At 44.5% G+C, this 26528-nt stretch overlaps 1 protein-coding gene and 1 pseudogene across 3 annotated transcripts in view; one reads left to right on the top strand and one right to left on the bottom strand.

Moving 5' to 3' along the window:
* Positions 1–10149: 10149 nt before the first annotated feature.
* On the bottom strand, positions 10150–10813 carry LOC148111688 (prostaglandin D2 receptor-like; annotated as a pseudogene).
* Positions 10814–21206: 10393 nt separating this feature from the next.
* GGT5 (gamma-glutamyltransferase 5) overlaps positions 21207–26528 on the top strand; it is a 112400-nt gene continuing 107078 nt past the window's right edge. For 2 of the 3 annotated variants that reach the window (XM_087880631.1, XM_087880628.1), the window contains exon 1: positions 25683–25814. In XM_087880631.1, coding sequence (XP_087736757.1) covers positions 25795–25814 — 20 coding nt within the window. In that variant the 5' untranslated portion in view covers positions 25683–25794. Of the gene's footprint in view, positions 21242–25682; positions 25815–26528 lie in introns of those variants that run through there. The other variant, XM_087880629.1, reaches the window with a different exon arrangement.

The raw sequence follows: 26528 nt of genomic DNA, 5'->3' as shown, positions 1-26528 counted from the left end.
GGGCTAATATGTAAGATCTCATATTAAGAATTACCTAGTGGCGATAAAAGTAGAGAAGAGTAACCACTTTTCTGCTCTTATTGCATCATCAGATAATCGCCCAGCCGCCCTGTTTAGGGTGACCCGCTCCCTGCTCCACCAGGGGGCGCGGGAGGACCCCTTGGAGGGTAGAGCTGAGGATTTTGTACAATATCTGTATGACAAAATCGCTCAGATTCGGGAACAGCTGGACTCTGACTGGATAGTTCCAGGGGAGATGACAGGGGCAGGTCCTGAGAATATTATATGGGAAGAGTTTGATCCTGTGACTCCCGAAAGCGTGGACAGGATACTGAGCAGACTGAGTGCGGCCACATGTTTATTGGACCCGTGTCCCTCCTGGTTGGTACTGGCTTCCCGGGAGGTGACGCGAGGCTGGCTCCAGGGGATTATAAATGCTTCTTTGAGTGAGGGTGACTTTCCCGCCGCCTTGAAAGAAGCGGTGGTGAGGCCCCTCCTCAAGAAGCCCTCCCTGGACTCGGCTGTGTTAGCAAATTATCGTCCTGTCTCCAACCTTCGCTTTGTTGCGAAGGTTGTTGAGAGTGTGGTTGCACGACAGCTGCCTCAGTACCTGGATGAATCGACTTATCTAGATCCGTTCCAGTCGGGCTTCAGGCCCGGGTACAGCACAGAGATGGCATTGGCCGCATTGGTTGATGATCTCTGGAGGGTTCAGGACAGGGGTTGCTCCTCTGTCCTGGTCCTATTAGACCTCTCAGCGGCTTTTGATACCATCGACCATGGTATCATGCTGCACCGGTTGGAAGGGTTGGGGGTGGGGGGCACTGTTTTACAGTGGTTCTCCTCCTTTCTCTCCGACCGGTCGCAGTCTGTGTTGACAGGGGGGCAGAGGTCGACCCCGAGGCCCCTTGTATGTGGGGTGCCGCAAGGATCGGTCCTCTCACCCCTTCTGTTCAACATTTATGTGAAGCCGCTGGGTGAGATTATCCATGGTTTGGGGGTGAAGTACCATCAGTACGCTGATGACACCCAGCTGTACATCTCCACCCCAGACCACCCCAATGATGCCCTCGAGGTGATGTCCCGGTGCCTGGAGGCCATACGGATCTGGATGGGGAGGAACAGACTCAGTCTCAACCCATCCAAGACCGAGTGGCTGTGGTTTCCGACATCCCGATATAGTCAGTTGGTGCCATCTCTGACTATTGGGGGCGAGTCGTTGGCCCCCACAGATGGGGTTCGCAACTTGGGCGTCCTCCTGGACTCGTGGCTGTCTTTAGAAGAGCATATGGCGGCCATGGCCAGGAGGACTTTTTATCAGGTTCGCCTGATTCGCCAGTTGCGTCCCTTTCTGGATCGGGACTCGTTACGCACGGTCACTCACGCCCTTGTCACCTCACGCCTGGATTATTGCAATGCTCTCTACATGGGGCTCCCCTTGATACCACAATCATTTTTTTAAAAAGCTATCCATTTTTAGTTAATCATTTTTACTTAAACTTAAAAAAAAATGCTAATTTCAATAGACTTTTCAAATTTATTATTAAGATCCTCCCCAAAAGAAATTAATCTTCAATTCTTTCTTTCTTTCTATATTTTTTCCAATCCTTCTTCTTCAATAATACTTTCTCCTTCAGCATTGCTCCTCCCCCTGCTTTTATTTTCAAAAAATTTTGAATGTAGATTTGAGACTGATGCATTTTTGAAAATCGCTCTCTCCTAAAAGTTATCTCCTTCATTTTGAAACCTCCATTTCGACTCTTCCTGCTTATATAATCAATCACTTCCTTCCTTAAAGATTGATTCTGTCTATAAAACCAAGAATTGTCACGATAAAGTTTATCAGTCTGCAGGAAAGAGTCTATTTGCTGCTTTTCAGTTAACTGCATAGAAGCCTCTGCCAAAACCTCCGTTTTCAATGTGCTAACTTCCATCATGTTCCTGACAGCCTCTTTTCCCTGCTCCAAAGACAAATTAGTTTGATTTTCTTCTTCTTTTCCAGCCAGCAAATCATTGTTGTTCTCCAGATTATAATTTTGAATAGTCCTTTCAATTGATTCCAGTATAGCAGAGGTATAGAAATTTAAAAGTTCTTGTAAAACCTCTACAGTCACAACTTGTGAATTTGCTGGCTCATATAGTAATGATCCTCCATCCTTGATGTCAGCCATATTTCAATTCCCAGTTTAAGTTTATTCAGCTATGAGGTCAATAAATCCAATAATTTTCCACACAATTTAGAAGTATAAAGTAATTGAGGTCAATACCATAGTCTTTTTCATTTCACTAGCACTTTAAATCTTTTTCTTGCCACGTAATCTGGTAGTTTTTACAATGTTGCAGCTTTAACAATCACTTTCACTTGTAAATTTCGTTTTAACGCCCTTAAGCGCCATCTTTTTTCTTTCTTTTAAACGGAGTTAAAGTTTAATACTTGCATTTTCTGTTCTCCTGATTTTCTCTGCCAGCATCCAGATTCGAATTTTCTCATAGTCCTTAAAATTGCACTGCTGGTGTGGTCGCAACCCCTTGTTCTGCATAGAGCAGAATCGTCCCGGATCCGGATCACTAAAGGGCTGTCAGGGAGCTCTCACCCTGCAAACCCCAGGCTTAAAAAAAAAAGTCTGGGGGTCTAGGGGAGCTCTACCCAGACCCTTCTGCTCTTCTCCCCCCCTTTTTCCCTGGGGGAGAGTTTCGAGCCACTAGAACAGCTGATTTTTGCTGTTCTAGCGGCAAACGGAATCACGGGGCTGACGCTCCTAAAGGAGCGTCCATTCGGGGAACACGGAGCCACCGGAACGGAAGCGCTCTAATTGTTGATGGTTGACATAGCACCTCAGATAGTGATTCACCATGGCGTTGGTCCTTTTGGCCGCTCCATTAGTGGCAGAATGGAATCCTGAACTGAGACCCTGGGATGATCCAATGCATGCCAGGAACTCCCTCCAGAACCTGGCGGTAAATTACACTCCCCTGTCCAATATTATTCTCTGGGGTACCCTGTGGAGTCGATATATATGGGTTATGAATAACTTCGCTAATCGAGTGGCTGATGAGAGGCCAGGACAAGCTATGAAATGGCCTTGTTTAGAGAAGTAGTTTGTTACAGTCCAAATGACTGTATGTCCCCAACTCTCTGGTAACTCCACGATAAAGTCCATGGCTATCTGTTCCCAGGGATGTGCAGGGTCTGCTACTGATTGCAAAAGACATGATGGTTTGCCCAATTGGTGTTTCATAGTAGCACATATTACACAGCTCTACATATTCTGCTACATCCTTCTTTAGAAAAGGCCACCAGAATTGACGATTAATGAGGTGTAATGTCTTTAGATATCCAAAATGTCCGATCATCATGACAGCATTGGAGCACCTTCAACCGCACATCCCAAGGAACATATAGTTTGGACCCCTTCCAAGCAAAACCATCTCTAACTGTAAGGACAGAGCGATTTTCAATGTACCATTGGTCTTTTGGTAGGATGGTTTGGATTGTCTGCTGAATATCCCCACTGGACCCCTGTTTATTCACCGATGACAATTGAGAGGTATACAAGGATTGGTGTCGGGTCGATGGTATGATGGCTTGCACCACCTCCTCCCTGACACTATCATATTGTGGTTTCCTGGAGAGAGCGTCAGCCAGGAAGTTCCTCCCAGCGGGTATGTATTTCAAGGTGAAATTGAACTGCCTGAAATACAGAGCCCATCTCACTTGTTTCGGCGACAACCGTCTAGGATTTTGCAAGGCCTCCAAATTTTTGTGGTCAGTTAATACCTCAATGTCAGGTATGCTTCCTTCAAAATCCAGGAAAGAAAGACCCAAACTCCATATTTTATAGAGATTAGTACTTTACTGAATATGAAATGATCGCAACCCAGGTAAAGCTGGAAGTGAGCAAAACGCGCGAAATAGCATCTAGATAGCATTTCCCCCCCTGTGTTCATCGTCCATCATCCAATCCAAAGGTCTCCCAAAGGTCAGGTGGAATCACATCTGGCAACGTCATCCATCAGGAATTTGTGACGGTTGGTCTAATGCCTCCTTTGGAGAATAAGTTTCGTTTCCTCCTGCGCTCTTCCCCCCCTCGCCCCCCTGACTGGTTCCCCCCCTCCGTTTCTTATGGCAGCTGAAGCAGTAAAAGCGGAGGCTGACATTCGGCCCCTCTGCAGAAGGGACGTTAGTCCTAGATAGAAGAAAAGAAGAGAAAGAGGAAACAAAATATATACAAGAATTAAGGTTTATCTGGATATTTTGTATAGAATTGCTGTACTTTCTTTGGAGCCCGGACATCCCATTTATTTACCCATTCAGCTTGAGACAAAGGGAAATGTTTCCAGGCCACCAGATATTGCACTTTACCATGATGTTTCCTAGAGTCTAAGATTTCTTTGACTTCAAAATGTTGCTCCCCCTCTATGAGTATGGGAACTGGAGGGGAGCTTTGGTTAGCTCTTAGCGGAGATGAGTGTTCAGGTTTTAGCAAGCTAACATGGAATACAGGGTGTATACGTCTCAGCGGTTTTGGTAACTCTAATTCCACCGTTACTGGATTAATCAATCTAATTACACGAAATGGACCCACATACTTGGGACCAAGTTTTTTTGATTTCTGGGAAGTTTGTAAATACTTAGTGGAGAGGAAGACTTTATCACCCACTTTATAGACATGTGTTGGGGACCTTTTTTTATCGGCTTGGGCCTTATGGGCTTGGTGTGCCTCATCTAACGCTTTTCGAGTTACTGCCCAAGTGCTCTTTAATTGTTCAATCCAGTCCATCAAAGAAGGGTTTTGGGGGTCATCTTGCGGTAGTTCGGGGATTGGTACGAAATCTTGGCCCGATGCAACCTTAAATGGAGTGAAGCCGGTACTACTGTGTATAGAGTTATTATATGCCACTTCTGCAAACGGTAATAAGTCTACCCAATTGTCTTGTTGGTAATTTACATAACATCTCAGGTATTGTTCTAAAATCCCATTGGTTCTTTCACAAGCCCCATTTGTTTGGGGGTGGTGACTGGAACTTAGCCCTTGGGCGGAGCCTATCAATTTCAAAAACTCCTTCCAGAAGTTGGAAGTAAACTGTACACCCCTGTCCAAGATTATTCTTTTTGGAGCTCCATGTAGTCAGTAAATCTGACGAATAAACAGTTTTGCAAGGGTTTTTGCTGAAGTGATCTTTGAGCAAGGGATGAAATATACTTGTTTGGAAAACAAATCCGTCACCACCCAAATGACAGTACACCCTTCACTCTCTGGCAGGTCTACAATAAAATCCATAGATATTTCCTTCCATGGGGCATTCGGTCTAGCCACACTTTGAAGTAATCCAGGTGGCTTCCCTGGAGGTCTTTTAGCCGAGGCGCATACTGGACAACTAGCGACATACGCCTGTATATCCTTCTTGAGTGCAAGCCATCAAAATTGTCTCTTAACCAAATGTAGCATTTTAACAAATGCAAAGTGTCCCGCTGCCTTGGAATCATGGGCATATTGCAATACTGTTACTGTTAACTTGGCCGGAACATACAATTTCGCCCCAATCCAAGGTAGTCCATCACGGAGTGTGCATTCATTTGAGTGGTTCTTAAACCACTCATCAGTTTCCAGAGCTTCTCGCAATTTTTAAAGTAAGTCTCCCGTGAGTTCTGGTTCGACTTTTGCCTGTGCTCTGGTAGTTACTGGTACTGCCAATTGAGTCGAGGGGATAATAGGCTGAACCATCTCCCTTTTGATGCTGTTGTACTGAGGCAATCTGGAAAGTACGTCTGCCATGAAGTTCTTTCCACCAGGAAGGTAACTTAGAGTGAAATTGAAACGATTGAAATGTTGGGCCCAACGAGCTTGCTTTGGGGACAATTTACGTGGTGTTTTTAATGCCTCTAAATTTTTGTGATCAGTCCAGACTTCAAAAGGGTGTTTCGCTTCTTCTAGAAATTGTTTCCAGGTTAACAGGGCCCATCTCACTGCAAAAGCCTCCTTCTCCCATATGGCCCATCTCCTTTCCGTTTCCGAGAATTTACGGGACGTGTAGGCACAAGGTTGTAGTTCCCCATTTCCATTCTTTTGCAAGAGTATTGCTCCCACAGCTACGTCGCTGGCGTCAGCTTGTACTACAAAAGGCTGTTCCATGTCTGGGTGTTTGAGTACTGGTTCAGCCGCAAACAGCCGTTTCAATTTTTCGAAGGCGGCTTGACAGTCCATAGTCCATTCCAGTGGTTTCGAGGGTCTGGGTTTTACTTCACCTTTTGTTTTTAGAAGGTCAGTAATTGGCAGTGCAATTTTCGCAAACGAGGGGATAAATTGTCTATAAAAATTAGCAAACCCCAGGAAACTCTGTAACTGTTTGCGAGTGCGTGGTGCGGCCCATTCCAATACTGCACGAACCTTCTCAGGGTCCATTTCTATCCCATCATGCGATATGCGATATCCAAGATAGTCGATCTTGTCTTGGTGGAATTCACATTTAGAAAATTTGGCATATAGTTCCGCAGCCCTGAGTTTTTTCAGGACAGTTCGCACCAATTTGACATGGTCGGCCATGTTCTCAGAGTAGATAAGAATGTCATCCAAGTAGACTAGCACCCCCTTAAACAGGTGCTCATGCAATACTTCGTTGATCAACTGCATGAATACAGCAGGAGCTCCTTGTAACCCAAAAGGGAGTACTCTGAACTGGAAGCATCCCAGTGGGCAATTAAATGCTGTTTTCCATTCATCCCCCTCTTTAATTCTCACTTGGTAGTACGCCTCTCTTAAATCAAGTTTGGTGAATACCTTTCCCTTCCCTAAATGGGTTAACATGTCCTTCATGAGTGGGAGGGGGTAAACATTTTCCACGCAAATAGCGTTTATATTTCTATAGTCGACCACCAAATGGAAGGAGCCATCTTTCTTTTCGCGGAACATCACTGGCGCCGCCACCTTGGGTTTGGCTCGTTCAATGAATCCCCGTTCCAGGTTCTTATCAATGAAGCTTCGCAATTCCCCTAATTCTCGAGGGGTCATTGGGTAGATTTTTGGTTTGGGAAGCTTCACCCCGGGGAGTATTTCAATGGTGCAGTCGGTAGCCTGGTGGGGAGGCAGCGTGTCTGAGGCCCTTTCGCTAAAAACTTCCCTGAGGTCCCAATATTCTTTTGGAATCTTCTCCTGCCCTTCAATATAGTCTAATGCTACTTCTGCCCTTTCTGGTTGTATATCGTCTTTCACGGGTAAATTTTCCTTCTCTGGGATTGGTTTTGCCGTGCAGATGCACAAGACCCCCGTCTTCCAATTTACCCGTGGGTTCCATTTTCAAAGCCAGGGCAGTCCCAGTATAAGGGGTCTCTCCATCCCAGGGGCCACGATAAATCTGAGATTCTCTACATGGTCTCCCAACTGCAATTCCAGGGGTTCAGTCATAAAACTAGCTGGGCCCCCTCCTGCAATCGATCCGTCTAACTGACAGAACGCAATGGGTCTTTTTAAGGTTTTTAGCCTTAGTCCCATTTCCTCCACCACTTGGGGGCTAATTATGCATCTGGTGCACCCCGAGTCCAACAGGGCTAACATTTTGGCATGGGTCCCTGTGGACGGAACCCTTACTTCTACGGGGATTAGTAGGGGTTCTTCCGTATGACTCACCCGATCGTCGGTGTCAGAGTCGGAGTCCGTCTCGCTGTCGTCATCGTTGGTCGGAGTTCTCAACTCACCCTGGTTTCGGGGAGTGAACTCAACGACTTCTCCTTTCAGGGCGGTGCCGCGGGTCTTGGCGGGTATTTTGTCGCCTTTCTTGGCCCCGGGGCCGGCAACTTTTGGCACTAGTTTGGAGAAGCATTCGGCAGCTCGGTGTCCCTCCTTCCCACATTTGAAACAGGTGAAGGGCTTTGATTTGGGTTTGAATTCTGCTCTCCCCCCCGTCATCTTGGGTGCTCCCTTACGGTGGAAGGATGATGACTGATCCCCCATACGCCCTCCTCTGAGTTGGCTTCGGGTCAACTCGATCTCCACATCCTCAGCTACTATGTACCATCTCTGCAAGTCTTCAGGGACCCCCATACTTCTGCAGTCTGAATGAAGCCCATCTTTGAAGCTCTCCAACAGAGCCATTTCTGACCATCCTGTCATATAGGGTGCCAGCTCGCGAAACTCTTGGATATACTCTGCCACAGGTCTCCGGCCCTGCTGGATTCCCTTCATCCTGAGTCTCGCCTTACGTTCAGCTAAGTGGTCTTCAAACTGCCTTCTAAGGGCCCGCATGAACTGGTTGTAATTTGTCAGTAAGGGGGAGTTGTTATTGTGGAGGACCACCATCCACTCAGCTGCTAATCCCTCTAAGGAGTTCGTGACACATCTCACTCGGGCGGCATCTGATACGCAGTCTTCCCCCCAATCCTGCATGTGATTCCACACTTGGGTCAGGAAAAACCCCAAGGTTTTTGGATTTCCATCATATTTCCCAGGTAGGGGGGGAATTTTTGGCTATTTACGTCTGCGGGGGGGCCCCTGCAAGGCTGGGGGTCCCTGGCCGGCCGCATCCCTCCCTTGAGCAGCAGAAACCTGGGATGTTCTTTCCTCAGCTTCTTCCTCTCCCCCACAGGCTATTTCTTCTGGCTCCCCCCTGGGGTCTTCTCCTCCCTTCTCCTCAGGAAACCCAAATGACTCCTGGCTCTCCCGGCTTTTCCTGCTCTCTTCCACATCATGGATAAGCTGCAAGGCTTGTTCCATCATGAGGCGTTCCTTCTGTTCCTGCATCCATACTGCCTCTTTCTTACAGGGTCTGAAGCTGGTCACTCCCCGGGGGGTCTCCCCCCAGTCCGGCAATCTCCCAACTCCTTTCGACCATCTGGCTTCCTCAGGTTCTAGCTGGAGTTTTTCCAACCATTCCGCACTTTCTCTCTCTGCTTGGAGACTAGCTGCCGTGGAACTCGCTGCTCCCATCTGGTTTTCGTCGCTGCCTCGGTCTGACATAATTCCAGTCTCTTGGGGTTTTTTTTTTCCCCCCGGGATAACTGGAGTGACTTCCAGCTTAATGTCAGGTATGCTTCCTTCAAAATCCAGGAAAGAAAGACCCAAACTCCATATTTTATAGAGATTAGTACTTTTACTGAATATGAAATGATCGCAACCCAGGTAAAGCTGGAAGTGAGCAAAACGCGCGAAATAGCATCTAGATAGCATTCCCCCCCCCCGTGTTCATCGTCCATCATCCAATCCAAAGGTCTCCCAAAGGTCAGGTGGAATCACATCTGGCAACGTCATCCATCAGGAATTTGTGACGGTTGGTCTAACGCCTCCTTTGGAGAATAAGTTTCGTTTCCTCCTGCGCTCTTCCCCCCCTCGCCCCCCTGACTGGTTCCCCCCCTTCATTTCTTATGGCAGCTGAAGCAGTAAAAGCGGAGGCTGACACTCAAAGGGAACACCACCACCCTCCAGTAGGTGTCACCATTTCATCAATGCCCACCGAACCGCAAAGGCTTCCTTCTCCCAGATCGGCCAGTTATGCTCAGTCTCTGTCAGCTTGCGTGAGGTGTATGCACATGGCTGCAATTCTCCCTCATTGTTCTTCTGTAGAACTGCAGCCATGGCCACATTACTGGCATCTGCCTGCACCACATAAGGCTGTGCCGGATCTGGGTGTAAGAGGACTGGTTCTTTTGCAAAAAGTGACTTCAGGTGTTCAAAGGCCGGCTGGCATTCTAGGCTCTGTAATTGCTTTTGGGTCTTGGGTGCTTGCCAGTCCATCATGGCTTTCATCTTTGCAGGATCCATCTCCACCCCTCTGTGCGATATACAGAAGCCGAGATAATCCAGTCTGGTCCAGTGAAACTCAGACTTGGACTGTTTCACGTATAGGTGCACAGCTAACAATTTGTTTAGAACTTGGTGTACCAGAGAGACATGTTCCTCTATTGTTTTTGTATAAATAAGTATATCATTGAAGTACACTAGTACCCCGTTATACAGATATTCATGCAGCACCTCATTTATGAGCTGTATGAACACAGTGGGAGTGCCTTGCAATCCAAAGGGCATCACTCTAAATTGGTAATTCCCTAAGGCAGTGGTTCTCAACCTTTGGGGGTTGAATGACCCTTTCACAGATGTTGCCTAAGACCATCGGAAAACATATATTTTCGATGGTCTTAGGAACCAAAACACTGCTCCTCTATCTGTCTCCAGGTGGGTCCGCCCGCCTGAGGCTCTTCATGCTGCCCAGATTGCACAGGCCAACGGCCAGCACCAGCAACCCCAGCAGGCTAGCATAGAGCACTGAATAGAGCCGTCCACCACCGGCCATGCAAATGAAGCACCATATGCCCGGACATTGCTGCCGAAGGCCAGGAGTGGCAGGGTGCAGAAGAGAGCGCAGAGGACGGCCGCCATGCCAGTGAGCTACCTGCCCCAACGCCTGCTAGTGTGGTGTTCATAGAAGTAAGGCTGGCCAAGCAAGAGCCAGCACTCCAGGGCCATGGCCAGCAACAGCACAGTGGACGCCAAGCCGAAGAAAGCCATGAGGAAAGTGAAGGGCTGACACAACGTGCCAGGGGAGTGCATCGGTTCCTCCCTGGGCTGGCTGACTTGAATTTCACTGATTGCAGCAGGCGGCCACAGGTCGATGAGGCTGCGGTTGTAAGCATAGGTGGCCAAGCAGGTGCTCACCAGAAGGTAGAAAGCGGTCGTCCGCGGGCACCCCTGCCTGTGCTGCAACTTCATCTTCAGATGGTGCTGCTGCCCAGCAGCTTCGCTGTAAAGAGTAAGGAGCCCGGCAGCACCGACTGACTTGCTTCGAGCCTCAGGGTCCGGTTGCATCAGTAGTTACCTGTGGCCATGGAGAGGGGCCAGCTGGGCTGGGCACAAGGGGCAATGGTGCACGTAGGGAGCTAGTGGGTGCGGTGTGTGTGTGTGTGGGGAGGAGGAGTGGGGACCACAGATAGAGCCCCACTTATGAAGGGAAGGAAAGGAAATGGAGATGGAAGACAAACAAGGAGATGCTCGACGCCACCAGACAGGGCAAGAGTGGGGAGGAAGAAGGGCAGGGAGGTGGGACAAGACAGGTGTTGGCTAACAGAAAAAGGCCAGTCTATAATGTGGCAGGGGTGGGGGGAACTGTTTGTTCCCACGGAGACCGGCGAAAGAGTCCTGCCCTTCTTGAGGAAGAGGAGGGGTGGCAAGCGAGAAAGGGAGAAGATTGGGAAGCTGAGAGCAGGCGAAAGTTGTCTGGTAGATAATCTTCTGACCAGAAACCTTGACTTCTCTTAGTCTCAAGTTGATAGAAGCGATCTCTCTAGAGTCGCCAGCAGAGTTTTGCCAACATCTGAAAATGAGTGAGATTTTTAGCTAGGCTTCAGCACCAAACATTGAAGTAGGCAGAGGTCCATGTCATCTCAACCTCAGTGGAGACCAGAGTGGCGAGTTAGTTAGTCTCTATTGACTAATTAATAACATGCTGCAATAGGTTCTTTCAGATAATAATGGGGAACAATATAAATGAGGTAAGAAGAAAAATTATGAGCAACTCACTCCTACCAATGCATGCTGACCTTCCTCATTTATTACATATTGTTTTTGTGATTAATCACTATGCTTTAATTATGTTCAATTTTAGTAACAATGAAAATACATCCTGCATATCAGATATTTACGATTCATAACAGTAGCAAAATTACAGTTATGAAGTAGCAACGAAAATAATTTTATCATTGGGGGTCACCACAACATGAGGAACTGTATTAAAGAGTCGCGGCATTAGGAAGGTTGAGAACCACTGCCCTAGGAGGCAATTAAAGGTGGTTCCTTCGTCACCTGCCTTTACCCACACCTGGTAATATGCCTCACAGAGATCCAATTTAGTGAATACCAGTTCCTCAGCCAAACGAGCCAACATATCTTTCATTAACGGCAGTGGGTACAGGTGTTCTACACACATTGCATTAATACTACGAAAATCCACATACAAACACAGCCCACCATCCTTTTTCTCTCGAAACAGGACAGGTGCCGCTACCCTGGACCGTGCAGGGTGGATAAAACCCCATTTCAGGTTCTTATCAATGTATGCCCTCATCTCCTTTAGTTCTGCCGGCGTCATTGAATACAACCTGGGTTTTAATAGAACCACACCAGGAAGGATTTCAATCCCACAATCTGTGGGGCAATGGGGAGGTAGGTCATCACACTCCTTCTCACTGAAGACATCTTTTAGATCACCGTACATCTCCACTGTGAAAAATGGGCCCCAGAAGGGGTAAGCACCAGACCAGCATCTTGAGAGGCCCTGCAGTCCATGGCCCCTGATGGCCCCAGCCACCAACCTTCTACTTCACCCTGGCCCACTTCCAAGGCCTCTTGGCTCTTCAGAGGCCCTGGCCCTGTGGCCTTGTGTTCCTTAGGCCTCTGCTGATTCCCCAGCCTCTAGTACAGTCCCTCCTGTTGTTGCCACGGACTCATCCAAGTCTGCAGCCTCCAGCCTTGATACCGTACCTCAGAGGTGAAATGTAGAATCTGTTACTACCGGTTCTGTGGGCGTGGCTTGGTGGGGGGGGTTAATGTGACTGGGTGGGCATGGCCAACTTTAAAAAAAAAAAACTTTTCAAAGCATTTTTTCTAATGCTTTGAAAAGCCTCTGCCAATCAGGCAACTCAGTTGGGATCATCAGAGAGGCATTAAAAAAAATACCTCTCTGCCAATCAAGCAACTCAGCTGGGAGTTGCCAGAGACTTTTCAAAGCATTTTTTTAACCACCTCTTTGGCCAAGAGGTTGCAGAAAAAAATGCTTTGAAAAGCCTTTGATGATCCCAGCTGAGCCACGCGATCATCAGAAGCTTTTTTTTTTACTTTTAAAAGCATTTTTTCGTCAGAAGAGGTTGTAGAAAAAATGCTTTGAAAAGTAAAAAAAAAGCTGATGATCATACGACTCAGTTGGGCAAGGTGGGGGGGGTTTCAGGAATTTTTGCTACCAGTTCTCTGAACCACCCGCTGCCATCGCTACCGGATCGGGTGATCCGGTCCGAACCGGGAGCATTTCACCCCTGCCGTACCTTCAGCCAACATGGATAAATCCAAAAAAAGAAAAGTTTCAGAAGAAAAACAAGAATGTTTAATTCAACTTCATATGCTAGTTTTGTGGCTGCTCAAGAAATAGGAATGGGAAGACTTCCGGTTTCTCTGCCTTCAGCGACGGCGGTGCCTTTCGGAGCTCCGCCAGCCCCGTCGCCCGTAGAGCCGCTTCGTTACTTAGAAGCGGCTTGAAAGCTTCAAAATCCTGAGGATTGAAGAAGTAGAGATCGCAGGGCACAGGTTGAGCCCCCGTTGTCCCCCAGGGAATCGTTTCTGGGGAGAGAACGGGTGTGGCTCCCTTCCACCCTGCGGAAACTCCGGGCGACGTGGGACGATTTTGCCTTCGCAAAACAAGCCAGCCGCAGGAAACGTAATTTGAAAAGAATCAGCTTCAACAAACAGCGAACCTATCTGAACCCTGAAACTTGGAAACGCAAGTATCAGCGCTTTGTTGACTTTTCAAACCGAGACAAATTTGAGTGAGTGAAAGTGCTTTGAAAAAAAAACATGGCGCTTAGCCTTAAAGTTAACGAGCCAATGAATGTGGATTGGTGAAGTTATTTTGTGTTACAAGTTTCCAAGTTGTTGCAAAGTTACTTTGTTTGCTATAAGAGAAGAGAAGCAAGTGGAAAATTTCTCCCTTTTTAATACTGGACTTTGTTTTACTTTAGCTTTTAACTGATTAAATCTGGGGGACTTTTTTAGAAGTCTTTGTGCAGGAGGGAAAGGAAAAGGAACTTCCCCTTTTAGAAAATCCAGACTACGTGGCAAGATGGCTTCAAAGAAGCAGGAAGGGAAGGCAGCAGGGGGGGGATCCCCCACACATAAACAAGAAACGCAGCCTCCCTCTGCACAGCAGTTACAGACCCAGAAAAAAGAATTTGATGTGGGAGATTTAAAACAATTTATTTCTAAAACTCTGGATGATAAATTTTTAAAATGTCAACAGGAGATAGATGATAAACTTCAAAAATCACATCAGGAATTTATGCAGGAAATTAATGAAGTTAAAGATATGGTGAAACAGAATCAAAATAAGGTGACCAAAAAAATTTCAGAAGTGGTGTCTGGCCTGGCAGAATTTATTGGGAAAGTTGATTTTAAAGTTGAAGATTTTAAATCAGAAGTTAATGTCAAGATGAAAGACAATGATTATAAAATTGATGAAGTTGACAATAAAATGCAGAGAATTGAAGATGAGATTGTTATGATACAATTCCGGGCGATGGAATTCGCCATACGGCTTCGGGGAATTCGAGAGGGGGAGAGACAGGATTTGAGACAAGTTTGTTCTGAAGCCTTGGCCAAGATTTTACAAGTTAATCCTGATGTGGTATTTCACAAAATAGATAAAAGCTATAGAGTGAACTCTTGGGTGGCCAGACAAAGACAACTGCCTAGAGATGTGGTCATATATTTTACAGATAGAGGAATTAGAAATGATATCCTGCAAAAATCTTTTCATACTTCTGTACAAGTGGGGGGTTCACGACTTGAAATCTTTAAAGAACTACCTCCTAAAATGTTGAAAGCCAGAAAAGAATTTGGTTTTCTTGTTAAGGAATTGAGAAATTTACAGATACCCTTCCGGTGGGACGCTCCTGCTGGGATAATTTTTAGATATAAGGGAGAAGGATATCGGTTGAATACTGTGGAGAAGGCACAACACTTTTACACTACTATTCTTAAGGAAAGAACACCATCTCCACGTACATCCACAGTTTTGGAGATTAAAGAGAGTGAAGAGAGGCAATTGCAAGAACAGTCTAAGCAGGAATTAGAAGTAGTGCAAGGTGCAGAAGGAGGTTTTCTGAGTGAGCCCTTGTTTGATTCTTCTCCAATTTTGGATTTGATTCAGTTGACTGAAGTTAAAGATCAACGTATAACTAGAGCTCAATCTAAACTACTTAAACAAAAGCAACAACAACAACAGGAAAGACAAGACAAGAAGGCAGTTAAGAGTACTGTACAAGAGAGTGGAGCGATGGGAGGAGCGAGATCGAAGCTTTCGGATGATCTTCAAGCATTTTGCTCTGTGCTCCAGAAAGAGGCTGATGACCTTTAAGTGTTTATCTTGGAACGTCAATGGGTTGAACTCAGCACAGAAAAGGAAGAAACTATTTACATATTTGAAACAATTTAATAATGATATAATATGTCTACAAGAAACGCATATTACAACTCAAGATCAAAAATATTTGATAAACTCAAAACTAGGAACACATTTTATATCTTCAACTTCGCAGAAAAAGAATGGTGTGGTTATTTATGTAAATAAAAAGTTAACAGCTAAAGTTATAGAAGCAGATCAAGATGGTAGGTTTGTAGCAATTGAATTGTTTACAGCAAATGGCCAAATTCTTTTGATTGGAATTTATGCTCCCAATCAACAACAGGACTATTTTTATAAGATGTTACATACTAAAATATTGCAATGGGACTATAGATCTATTTTAATTATGGGAGACTGGAACGGAGTAATTGATTCTAAACTAGATAAAAAGAGTTTGGCAAAGTCTAGAATTAGACTACCACAGACTTTTTTTGATATGAAAGAAGATATGGAATTAAAAGATGTTTGGAGAATACATAACCCAAAAGAATTGGATTACACTTTCTTTTCTGATAGACATAGATCCTTTTCTAGGATTGATTTTATCCTGTTGTCAAATGATCTACTTGTTAAGACAAAAAGAACAAAGATTTTTCCAAGAACTTTGACTGACCATAGCCCTGTATGGATAGAAATTGAGATGGATAAGGTTGAGAGACGTTCTTGGAGATTAAATGAGAACTTGTTTAGATATGAAAAAAATACAATAGAACTTAAAAAGCATTTGAAAGAATTTTTTGAAACAAATTTGAATAAAGGTACCCCAATTGAAATTGTTTGGGACGCAAGTAAAGCTTATATGAGAGGGGTACTTATCTACATGAACTCTAAACATAGACTGTTCCGACAAAAGAAAAGATCTGAATTGGAAACGGAAATAAAGAATAAAGAACAGTTACTTATTAAAAACCCAACAGATGAAAGAATACGAAGTGCTATAAAACTTTTGAAAGACCAATTTCAAATGCTTATGGCGGAACAAGTTGCAACAAATTTACAATATGCGAAGCATAATACATTTTGCAATGCTAACAAACCGGGCAGATGGTTAGCTTACACATTGAGGAAAAAACAAAGTATACGGACTATTGATAGTATTGATATTGGAGGGAAAGAAATTTCTCAACAAAAATTAATTAAAGAAGCTTTTGTGGACTATTATACCAAACTATATGCCAAAGAGGAGGTGCAGAATGGACTTATAGAAAAATATTTAAATGATAAGAGAGTTACAAAAATTACTGATCAACAAAAGGAAAGAATGAATCATCCTATAACAGAGGAGGAGATAATAGCAGCAATTAAACAGTTAAAAACAGCCAAAGCTCCTGGCACGGATGGTTTGACCGTAGTGTATTACAAAACTTTACAAGCTGAAATGGTGGGACAACTTAGAGATTTATTTTGCAATATTCAACAAGGGGGTAAAATACCCCCATCATGGACAACTGCTTATATATCTTTGATACCAAAAGAACAAGTTGGTCCTAAAAAACCAGAGAATTATAGACCAATATCTCTTTTGAATACAGACTATAAAATCTATGCGAAAGTATTAGCCAACAGGTCGATGCCAGTAATTCAAAAGGTGATTCATGAGGATCAAGCGGGATTTATAGAGGGCAGATATATGAAGGACAATGTAAGGCAAGTAATAGATTTATTGGAATATCTTGATAGGAATAAACAGACTCCTGCAGTGCTGGTTTTTTTGGATGCAGAGAAGGCCTTTGATAGAGTGGATTGGAATTTTCTACTAAAGACTTTAAAAAAGATGGACTTTGGGGACCAATTTATACAGGCGATTTCAGCAATTTATCAAGAGCAAAAGGCACAGATTATTATTAATGGAAGTCTGACGACAGAGTTTAAAATTGAAAAAGGAACAAGACAGGGATGTCCGTTGTCCCCACTTTTATTTATTTTAACATTGGAAGTCTTGCTAAATACAATACGGGACTCTAAAATTTTGAAAGGCATAATGATAAGGCAAGAGGATTATAGAATAAAGGCATTTGCAGATGATCTGGTTGTTACCCTATCACAACCAATGGAATCAACAATCCTGATGAAGGACATTATACAAGACTATGGTAGAGTTTCAGGTTTTAGACTGAATTCAAAAAAGACTAAAATGATAGTTAAAAATATGACACAAGATCGCAAACATGAGCTTGAAAGGAGGGCAGGTTTTGAAATTGTACCTAAGGTAAAATATCTTGGAGTCCAGGTTGCAGAATCAAACATGAAATTGTTTCAAAATAATTATGAGGTGTTGTGGCGAGAGGTTCAGAAAGACATGGAGACTTGGAAAAAGCTGCAACTGTCTTTACTTGGAAGAATAGCAGCAGTTAAGATGAACATTTTGCCAAGATTTCTGTTTTTGTTTCAAATGATTCCGGTGCTTAAAAGTGATAAACAACTGAAAGTTTGGCAGTCTGGTGTGAATAAGTTTGTCTGGAACGAGAAGAAGCCGAGAGTGAAATTGAAAATTATGCAAGATGTTCCAGAAAGAGGAGGCCTTAAACTCCCAAACCTACAGTTATATTATGATGCAGCAGCTTTAACTTTAACAAGTGATTGGTTTGGAAGTAAAAAGACTGGAATATTGAATGCAGAAAGTTTTGATCTTGAATTTGGATGGCATGCTTATTTATTTTATGACGACAAAGTAGATAAAGTATTTAAAAGTCATATACTTAGAGACTCTTTGATGAGAGTCTGGAAGAAGCACCGACTCAAATGGGATTATAAAATACCGCTATGGCTGGATCTTGGTCATACTTTGTGGAATACAAATATAATGTCACTCGGGGGGTTTTTATATAAAGAGGTTCTTTTCACAGATGCGGGCAGATGGCAGCTGAAGACATTACAGACACTGTTGGATGAAGGGTTTAACTTAACTTGGTTACAATATAATCAATTACAACTGAGATGGAAAGAGGACCAAAAAACTGGTATTATGTTGCATGAGGAAGAATTGGTTAGACATATAAGAGAGAAAGGTCCAATGCATATTAAAAGGCTTTATAATGTTTTGTTAGAAAGAGATTCAGAAACGGAATTAGTTAAAGATTGTATGATTAAGTGGGCACAGAATTTTGAAGAACCAGTGATGCTGGAAACTTGGGAAAAAAATTGGGTTCAGAATGTTAAATTTACACAGTCGCAAAACCTGAGAGAAAATTTTTATAAAATGTTTTATAGATGGCATTTAGATCCTAAAAAGTTGTCATGTATGTACCCTAATGTTCAGCCAAAATGTTGGAGATGTGAATGTTTAGATGCTACGTATTATCATGTTTGGTGGACCTGTAGGAAAGTTAGGGCTTTTTGGATAAAAATTTGGTGGGTCATGCAGAATGTTTTGAAGAAAAAAATTCAATTTTCTCCACAGTTGTTTTTATTGGGTATAGTTAAGGGTTTTACACGGGGTGAAATAAAACTGATATTGTATATGATAACAGCAGCAAGATTGTTGATAGGTAAATATTGGAAGAATGAAGCTTTGCCCACTATCGAAGAATGGACTTTGAAGATGGCTAGTTTTGCAGAGATGGCGAAGATTTCAGCATATTTAAAAGACTGTCCACAAGAGACTTATGAATGGGAATGGAAAAGGTGGATAGAATATGTTCAGAACAAATACCAAACTAGAAAGTATCAAATAGCTTTTATTTGAAAATAATGTATTAGAAATATTTTAATGTAAAGAGACAAAGAGGAAAAATTACACAGGGGGAGGGATGGGTTCAAGCTTATATATCAGTGTTATTAGTTATAAGTACATAATAGGGAAGTCTGGGGGGGGAGGGTTAGGGAGGGTTAGGGAGGATGGGAAGTTTGGGGAGGGAGGTGGGGGGGTGAAAAAAGGGGTGAAAATGTAATTGTAAAACTTTTGCAATAAAAAAAAAAAAGAAATAGGAATGGAATGGGTTTTGTTGCTCCTGGTGTTTTTTATTTTCTGTGGGAAACGGGTTCAAATGGCTCTTTGAGTGTTTAAGGTTGCAGACCCCTTGTCAGCCTCTGCCTTTTACTGCTTTGGCTGCCATGGTAACAGGGGAGGGGGAGCTGGCATGGGGGGGACCATGCTGGAGAGAAGAAACAAAAGTCAGACTTAAGCTACTGTGCTGCATTTTTGAAGCTGCTATCGGGTCAACGGTCGTGGCATTCCTGATTGATGACACTGCCAGACGTGTGCTCCCACCTGACTTCTGGGAGACCTTTGGATTGGATGATTTACAATGGACAGTGGGAGGGAATGCTTTCTATCTGTAATTTTCACGCTTTTGCCTCAGATTCTGCTTTTCTTTGGTTGCGATCACTTCATTTTCCAGTAAAAGTACCTTTCTCTATAAACAATGGAGTTTGGGTCATTCTTTCTTGGACTTTGAAGGAAGCATACCTGACACCCCTGGTATAGGTTCTCCTGCATGAGCAGGGGGCTGGAGTAGAAGACCTCCAAGGTCCCTTCCAGATTCTATTCTATTCTATTCTATTCTATTCTATTCTATTCTATTCTATTCTATTCTATTCTATTCTATTCTATTCTATTCTATTCTATTCTATTCTATTGAATACACTCCCATTCCATTCCATTCTTCTCTTCTCTTAAAAATCTCACTCCATTCAGCCATATATTTTCCCATAGTGCCATCAGGATAATGTGTCCAAAGTTCTTAGTCTATTTTATCATTCACTGACTTACTGTTCTTCCATTTAAAATTTCAACAAACGTTTATGCATTTTAGCAATTACAGGTAGAACTCAACGTACGACCTCACTTGAGCCCAAATTTCTTTTGCTAAGCAAGTTGTTAAGTGAGTTTTGCCCCATTTTATTACCTTTCTACCAACCGTAGAACCCTACACTTCTTACGTGAATCACTGCAGTTGTTAGTAACAACTAACTTGTTAGGTGAATTTGGCTTCCTTGAGGACTTTGCGTGTCAGAAGGTTGCAAAAGGGGATCCCGTGATCCTGGGATGCTGCAACCATCATAAATATGAACCAGTTGCCAAGCACATGAATTTTGATCACGTGACCATGGGGATGTTGTAATGGCCATAAGTGTGAAAAAAGTATAATCACTTTTTTATTGCCACTGTAACTTTGAACAGTGTTATAAGTATGCCAAAATATCCAATGCATTTCTAATATTTCTAATATTATTCCTCAACTATCCTTTGGAAAAAACCCACATTGGTCATGAATAAAGTGATGGAAGAACATTTCATCCTCTAGCTAAAATCTTTTTAAATAACTTATAATAATTTATGTAATAGTAATGATACTGAGCAATATTTTTTTATGTGAAGTCAAATGTGACCTCCTTTAAGTATTAATGGTATATTAGCATCTACCCAGTTGTCTGATATCTTTCCAATATAATAAAATATAAAATAGAATTCATCATTTTTAGTAATTCATTATTTTTAAATAGGACCAAGAGGTGAAAGCAATAACTTTCTCAAAATTAATTCATAATATGTCAAGTGCAGAAAACCAGGAGCTAAGGCAATTCAAAAGAATACAAGTTTACTATACGCTAATACCCTCTATAAGAATCTGAACTACTAACGGTTAAAGCAAACTGGCAGAAGATAAGAGGCAGTGGAATTCAAAGTGGGCGTGAAGGGACTTGAGGCGCACTTGGCCCCTTCCGTGGGCTCCACATGCTCATCTCCTTCATAATTGTAGAGAGGCTGTAAAACACTGTCAAGCAGTATATAAGTCTATGTGCTATTGCTATGTATATTTATATCTTTTTCTAGAGCTGCTTTATAAATGGTGTTTTACAACAGCTGAATTCCTTCTTTGTCCTCCTCATATGAGCATTAGATGCAATTCTTTCGCTTCAAGGAAAGAACATCTATAAAAAAAATAGCACCTGTAGGGAAGTGAATAGATGTTGCAGGAGGAGAGTGAGAAGTAAGTTTTCCAAGGATCTTGCCCAATAATCACAGACACGATAGGCTTTGAGTTCAATGTATTTATTTACTCCATTTCTTTCTATTCAGGTACTCATTTGGAACTGGTCCTGGACTTCTGCGCACAGCCTTATATATGGAGGAGGTGGAGTCAAGGTAAGGAGGGGTTATGGGAAGGGCTAAGTGAGGGAGGAGGGATCAGTGGGTCAGTCTATGCAATGGTGTATACACAGTTAGGCATTTACTTGTAACAAATCTCCCTCTAAATGCCTAACATTCGGGGTTGATTCTGTACCCGGCATGGTCACCCCTAGTTTTGATGTGAGATATGTGTGTTGCTTGTTTGGTAATGGTTTCGTTAGAATGTCCGCAACTTGCTCAGAGGTTTCACAATGTACGACCCTAATAAAACCTACATTTGATAACTGCCTGACATGCTTATGCTTGATGTTGATATGTCTGGACCTCTGACCCACTGCTTCTGCGTTGGAGATGTCTATGGCTGCTTTATTGTCCTCGTGGATAGTTATAGGATAAGCCGGTTCGGTCCATATTTCAGAGAGCAGGTCATCGAACCACACTAAATTGTTAGCTGCCTTTGATAGGCAGATGTACTCTGCTTCTGCCGTGGATGTGGCAACCAGGTTCTGTTTGCCAGTATACCAGTGTACCGGGCAGTTATTGATGAGGAACACGTAACCTGATATGCTTTTCCTGCTCTTGGTATCACCTGCCCAGTCAGCGTCCGCATAGCAGGTCAGCGCCGGTTTTTTGGATTTGGATGGTTCCAGGCATAGGTACGCGTCTATGCTATGTTTCAGGTACCTGATTACTCGCTTCACCCCTTCCCAGTGGTATACCTTGGGTTCACTGACATGTCTGGATAATAAATTAACAGCTAAGCTGATATTGGGCCTTGTCCAATTGGCAATATACAGGAGGGATCCAATGACAGATCTATACAAGGTGTGTCCTTAAATGACTCCCCCTCTTCGTGCATATGTTTCAAGAAGTCTGTTTGCATGGGGGTTTCGCATGGTTTAGCGTCCCTCATGTTGCATCTATGTACAAGTTCTAATATTTTCTCCTTTTGAGAAACCTTGAACCCGTTCTCTGTTTTCTCGATTTGTACTCCTAGATACTTATTGACTTTCCCTAGGGTCTTGAGTGTGAATTGTTTCCCCAGTTCTCTGGCGAATTTATCGCAATTTTGCTTGTGCTGCCCCATGTACAGGATGTCGTCTACGTAAACGAGTGCGTATTCGATCGATGTGCCCTCCCTCTTGGCGAAGAGGCAGAGGTCTGCTGATGTGGCGGTAAAACCCATGTCCCTGACTGTTTTGGCTAGGCATTCATACCATCTTTTCCCGGACTGTCTTAAACCGTACAAACTTTTGTTTAGTAGCCAAGTGACTCCCTCTTTCGCGCCTTTCCCTGGGGGTGCCCTGACATATATTTCTTTGTCTAACTTCGCATGGAGGTATGCGGTTTGAACGTCAAATTGGTAGACTTCTAGGCCTAAGATAGATGCAACTACTAGAGCGCTTTTGACACTTTCTGCCCTAACTGTGGGTGAGTAGGTATCCGTGTAGTCGTCTGGATACCTTTGGGCGAACCCCTGAGCTACGAGTCTAGCCTTGTAGAGGGCCTTGTTGTCTTCGAGTTCCTTGACTTTGAAAACCCATTTCGTGCCTATGAGTGTCTTATCGGCTGGGACCTTAGAGGGGGTGTACACGTTCAGTTCGCGCAGGCTAGCCATCTCCCTTTCCATAGCTTGCTCCCACTTATCTCTCTCTACCTGCGGCAGACTAATGGTTTCTTCGTATGAGTTGGGTGTTGTTCTATTTGGGTGAATGGACATGACATAATCTTTAAACCTCTTGGGCATTTTGTTTCTGTTGGGTCTGATAGGTCTCATGGGTCTTGTGTCGGTGTCGTGCATGTATTTGGCCTCCTTCTCTGTGACCGTGTCTACCTTGATGATGGGGTGATCTTCCTTCCACCCCTTGGTGGCTACCTCATGGTGTCTTGGTCTTTGTCTGTCTTGTGTATTTGCTTCTAATGTGATGGGTTTGCTTTCGTCCCTTGATTCGTTTGTGTCTTCCTGTCTGATGAGTGTCTCGTTGAGGTGTATCTTAGACCAGTTGGCGTTCTCATGGAACACCGCTGTTCTGGATACGATGAACCTGTTGTCCCTGTCAATGAATCTATAGCCTTTTGTGCCTGGTTCATACCCCATGAACCTTAATCTCCTGGAGACCTTGTCTCCTTTTCACCTCAGTTGCCTGGGGATGTGCACATCCGCCGTGACTCCAAATATGTGCAGGTGCGCAATCTTTGGTTTTCGGTCGTACATCACCTCATAAGGTGTTTTCCCTATTACGCTAGACCAGAGTCTGTTCAGCGTATAATTTGAGTAGTTGATAGCTTCCGCCCAGAATGGCTGTCCTAACCCCGCATCCTCTAGGACGCATCTCATCATTGTTTGTAGGACTCCATTCCTCTTCTCTACGACTCCATTTTGGAACGCGGAAAAGGGAGAAGTCTTTTAGTGTATTATCCCGTGCATCTTTGACCAGTTCGAGAATTCCCTCGATAAGAACTCAGACCCCCTATCTGTCATTATTTGCCTTATCTTTGTGTTGTGTTGCGTTTCCACTCTCTTATAAAACTCTTTAAATTTTTGGAATACCTCGTCTTTATGATTAATGGTATACACAAAGCCATAGCGGCTGTAGTCGTCTACTATTGTCAGAAAATATCTCCTTTTGTATTTTATAGAGGGCTTCATGGGGCCCACAATGTCCATATGTACCAGGTGGAAGATAGAATTGGTAGTACGGGTGGCTTTTCTAGGTCTGGGTTTGGTTTTTAACTTAGATGATTTACATATAGAACACTCTAAGTAGTTTTTGCAGTTTTTTATTTTCAAATCACTGGTACATTCTGTCATTTTTTGGATGACTGGGAAGCTGGCATGGCCCAATTTTCTGTGTAGCAAATGGGCACAGTCATCGTGAATGGGTTTGCCTATTAGCAATTTCCCTCTGTGTGTCGTGTTGCCTTCGGTGGGGTCGTCTTCCCTGCCCCCCTCTGCCTCAACATGTGTGTTGACTTTATTCTCAGTGTTTTCTAGTTGGGCGATAACTTGGGTCTGGTTATTCTTTTTAGGGTGGAGGTATGTTAGCCCTCCATTAATGACTATTTTGCCGATGCTTTCCCTGTCTCTGGTCAGGTAGGCTTCTCCCTCTTTGAAGGTGGTCTCTATGCCCATGTCCTTGCTCAGTTTAAGCGGTGCTAAAATGTTGTGGGGTATTTCGGGTATGAGTAATACCCCCTCTATTTTGCCTATTCCGCTTATGAACGTGTTTCCTTTCCCTGTCACTAGGACCTTGTTTTGATTGGCCACCTTAATGTGGTAGTTTTCCTTTGTGAATGAGGTCAGTATCTTTATGTCATGAGTTGTGTGGTTGGTGGCTCCCGAGTCGATGAGCCATGTTTCTCCTTCTCTGGTTTGTGAGTGTGTGTGTGTGTTCTCCCCGATCCCATACATGGACCCTGGTCGGCTCTCCCTAGAGCTGTCCCTACTTCCCCTTCTGTTCCTTGGGTCGGGGGAGTCTCTGCGCCTGTATCTGTTGTCTGATGGGGATCTATCGGGGAGCCCCGGCTTCCTGCCTTCCCTTTCCCTTTGGTAGGTGTGGTCCCTTCCCCTTGAGTTTCTTGGGCAATCCCGTTTGTAGTGATTCTTTGAGCCACAAGTGAAGCATTCTGGGTAGTCTAGGTTCCTAGTTTGGAACTCAACTTTCTTAGTTGGCCTGCTGTCCCTGCGGCTGATGGAGCGGTCCCTCCTTAAGCTATCTTCTGCTATTATCCTATTTGTCAGTGACTCGAGTGTGAGGTGGCCTAAGCCTATGCTATCCAGCTGCATTATAAAATTGTCCCAGCTGGAGTCCAGGGAGTTGATGACTATGCTCTTCATGCTCTCTTCGGATATATCCTCCCCCCTTTGTATCAGTTCAGTCCTTGTGGCATTCAGGTTCAGTATATGTTCACCCATGGGAGTCCCTGCTTTATGCCTGGCAGAGTGGAATTCCCTGGATATCCTTGCTGTGGTGGCAGCGCTTTTACTATAGAACAGATTAAATATTCTCTGCTGTATCTCAGACACAGTCAGATAATGGCTTAGGCTGGGGTATACACCTGGTGGGATACTTGTTATAATTAAATAGTAAGCCCTGTGATGCAAGCAATCTGTTTCTAAAGTCCAAGGTTTTGTGGGGGGGTCATCAACTAAAAACAATAGATCCTCTTTTAAAAATAAAACCTGGAGTTGGTGATTCCACTGCATGAGGTTCGATCCATCTAATTTAAGAGTGGGAAAGTTAGCTGGTAAATTCCCTGAGTTGTGTGATGAATTACTCACAGTCTGTTGCTGCCCATGGTGTCTCAGGTGAGGGAACTCACAATATGGCTTGGGTATGCAGTTTGCAGCTCTGTACAGACTTGGATTTATGTTCTCTCCTTCTCTTCTTGCTGGAGCCGACTGAGCACGTGCGAGGCCCATTTCGCTACTGTAGCCGATGGGGGAGTAGCTGGCTGTTGCTGCTCTTAGGCCTCGGCCTAGGCCTCCAGTTGGGGGTCCCATCTCACTCCTGGGGTGTCCGGCTTCATCTCTGGAGGCAGGCATCCATCGCTGGGCATCCGGATCCATGCAGGGGGCTGGAGAGAGGTGAGGAGGCGAGGCGGTCGTAAGTCGAGGACTTCTGGGGTTCTGAGGCGTGGCGGCTGTGGTGGGCCCCGATCCTTGATTGCTGGTCCCTGGGCACGTGAGTAGGCCAGGCGGAGGCTGCATGGGGGTTGAGTAGCAGGTGTGGCCTCTTCCCCTCGGGCCTCTTATGCTTGGTGCTGTGGGTGCTGGGTTCGAGTCCTGCCATCTGCATGATTCAAGCATAGTTGGTGCCCTGCGGTTGTCTTCGTGGGGGTTGGTCATCGTGTGGAGTATCTGGGGGTGTGTGCTATCATCGATGGCCCCCCCGTAGCCCCCTCGGTTCGCGGCGGTGTCTCTGGGGTGCATGGCTGGCGTGAAGGGGTTGCGTGCAGGGCCTATCACGGCTGCTGGGGCCTCGGGTGTCTTTCTGGTTTCGAGCTCGGGAGGTGAGCTCCAGATGCCTTGGTGTGTCCCTTCTGGGGTGCCTTTGGCTGTTCCCCCATTTGTTCTGGGGTTTCTTTCATTTCCCGCCATTGGATTTGAATCCTGGCTCCCTATTGGTCGGTGGCCATCCCAAGATGGCCGCCCAGAGCATGGCATGAAAATGGAACCGTTTGGCTCTTGGGCCTCTGCCAGGGGATATCTCTGTCTTACCGGTCTGGCAGCCTCGTGGTCTTGCTCCTGGGGGCTCATCGCTGCTCCCTGGTCATCTAGAAGGTCCCGGAGCTTCGCGAT

Source organism: Pantherophis guttatus, chromosome 17 (assembly GCF_059756535.1).
Source record: "Pantherophis guttatus breed Tessera chromosome 17, ASM5975653v1, whole genome shotgun sequence".
NCBI lineage: Eukaryota > Metazoa > Chordata > Lepidosauria > Squamata > Colubridae > Pantherophis > Pantherophis guttatus.
This window is presented reverse-complemented; position numbering and strand designations above follow the sequence as displayed.